Source organism: Galeopterus variegatus, unplaced genomic scaffold, assembly GCF_000696425.1.
Source record: "Galeopterus variegatus unplaced genomic scaffold, G_variegatus-3.0.2 Scaffold660, whole genome shotgun sequence".
NCBI classification, from domain to species: Eukaryota; Metazoa; Chordata; class Mammalia; order Dermoptera; family Cynocephalidae; genus Galeopterus; species Galeopterus variegatus.
In genome coordinates, this window is record NW_007726771.1 from 38,522 (window position 1) to 41,023 (window position 2,502).

Consider the following 2,502-nt stretch of genomic DNA (forward strand, 5'->3'; position numbering starts at 1 on the left):
GGAGCGCCGCCGCGCTTCCCAAGCGGCGCACTATCCAGTGTGCCACCGGGCCGGCCCCCAATTTGCCATGTTTTGAATAAGCTGTTTTTCTACCAAATATAAAAGAATTCTGTTTATTTCAAGAACCCATAGTTTTTCTCAGTATTTTTCCCACTTGGATGAAAGGATTAAAATTTGTCTTTATCCAGCTATACAAGTCATGGTTATCCAGTGGTTATCTCCTTTGCTGAGGGATACAGATTTATGAGGAAAAGCTGTTTGTTTCCAGCGTGATTCAGTGTATGACTCTGCTGATGCCTCTTATCTCTGTGGCAGTGTTGCTTTTTTCTACATTCAGAAACACAACACATCCTGTCTATAATGAGGCTGCTAAACAAGTGACCACCACAGAGCATAGGATCCTGTTTTATTAATGACCATATTCAAAGCAAGAACTTTTTATAACAGTTATGTGAAGGAGCTGAGACTTTTTAAGTAGGTTTCTTCATGACTGCATAACATTCCTCATAACTGATGACAGTGGAGCCATTTACCTTCAAGGGAAGAAAAACCTTAATCAAAGCTAGACACAGGAAGGGCCGGCCCGGTGGCGCACTGCGCTAGTGCGCGGCTAGGGAAGCGCGGCGGCGCTCCCGTCGAGGGTTCGGATCCCACATACAGACCGGTTCCCGCTCACTGGCTGAGCGAGGCGCGGGGGCAACACCGAGGGTTGCGATCCCGTTGCCGGTCCCGGTCCGGTACGGGGGTAACACTGCGGGTTGCAAACCGTTGCCGGACACGGAAAAAGACAAAAAAAAAAAAAAGCTAGACACAGGAAGACCTAAACGAATTAAACCCAGAAAATGAATAAAAGCTAGAATATCACTAAGTTAGAATATTTGGTTTAGTATATATTTTGGCAATTTATTTCTAATTAAATATTTTCCAGCTACTCCAAGGAGGTTCAGAGCAGTTACTACGTTCTCTACATCTCCAGACATCCCTTTCATCCTACAACTATATCCATGTGGGAGCTCAATTAAAGGTGAGAATATCCCCTTTGAGATTGCTCAGGTATAGAATCAGACAATCAAAGAATGAGAAGGGACATTAGGTAATCATCTGGTTGAGCCTGCTGCCGTTAGGCAAGTTAATGTCTTCTATTCTGTTCTATATTTTAAATTCTCAGGGACAGAGATTCAATGCATTATTGAATCAACTACGTTGCTTAATAACCCATTACTATACTTTATCACCATCTGACAGGAAAATTTCTGTGTTCCAAGTTCTTTTTTTTTTTTTTTTCTTTTTGGCAGCTGGCCAGGATTGGGATCCAAACCTTTGACCTTGGTGTTATCTGCACCACACTCTCCCAAGTGAGCTAACTGGCCAGTCCTTTTAATTTTTAATTATATTCCTATTTTATTTTGGCACTATAAAAAATTAATAGGACTAGGAAGTCCCCCTCTAAGAACATTACATGTGATTTGTCCAGAGGCAAGTTAGTAAGCCAAAAAAAAAAATTAAAAAGCACTTTGATTCTCCATTCACTGTTTTTTCAAATATTGATTTTTATTTATTCTAGAAGTAGTTTTGTGACCCTTGCGACATTTCTATTCGGCTTTCAAAATTTTTCATTGTTTCCTTTCCCTTGCTTGCAAGAACTTGTGCACATGGATGCAGGCACATTTTTGCTCTTTTATTTCCAATTAATTTTCTGCTAGTCATTTTACAACTAATCCTAATAATATAGTAGTTTGTTGATGGTATGTAAAACAATAATTACATTATTATCCTATTTTGTAGGAGGGAAGGTATAAAAGTGCATAGAATAAGATATGAAGGGATATAGATCACAGTTTTAATGGTTGGTTCTGGATGGGTGAGATTATGGATATTTGTGTTCTGCTTGTCCATATTTTTTAATTTTTCTATAATAAAAAATGCATTGCTTTTGTAGTTGGGGAAAAAATAAAAGAAACTCTAAAAGAAAAGGACCTAAGATGTAGGAGCTATTTCTTTTTTTAAAATTTTTTATTATTGGGCCGGCCCAGTGGTGCACTCGGTAGAGTGCAGCTATTGGGAGCGCGGCAGCGCTCCCGCCGAGGGTTCGGGTCCCATATAGAGACCGGTCCGCTCACTGGTTGAGCGCGGTGCGGGCGCAACACTGAGGGTTGCGATCCCGTTACCAGTCACGAAAAAAAGACAAAAAGGAAAATTAAAAAAAAAAATTTTTATTATTTACTAAGCTAATTTATGCCTTCAATACTGGTTTAGCTGTATTTTTATTGCTGTGCACAGATACAAATGATATTTAGGTTTTTGCAATTAATTTCCATTAATTGACCTTTAGGTTACACCGAGAGCAGGAATGTTTGACTGAAAATTAATCAAAAGCAAACAAAACAATAGAGGTCGGCAATCCAGCTTTCTGAGTATTAGCCAGAGATACTTAAAGATATATAAAGGACTGTAAAATCAACACTTAATAAGCCAGTGACTGGGGCAAATTGTTCAGTCAAA

General features: G+C 39.3%; 1 protein-coding gene across 4 annotated transcripts in view; it reads left to right on the forward strand.

The window, feature by feature from the left end:
* Positions 1-2,502, forward strand: part of MYO1D (myosin ID) — a 268,223-nt gene that overhangs the window by 8,330 nt on the left and 257,391 nt on the right. For all 4 annotated transcript variants that reach the window (XM_008571096.1, XM_008571094.1, XM_008571093.1 and 1 more), the window contains exon 5: positions 929-1,024. In XM_008571096.1, the coding sequence (XP_008569318.1) occupies positions 929-1,024 (96 nt within the window). The remainder of the gene's footprint in view (positions 1-928; positions 1,025-2,502) is intronic.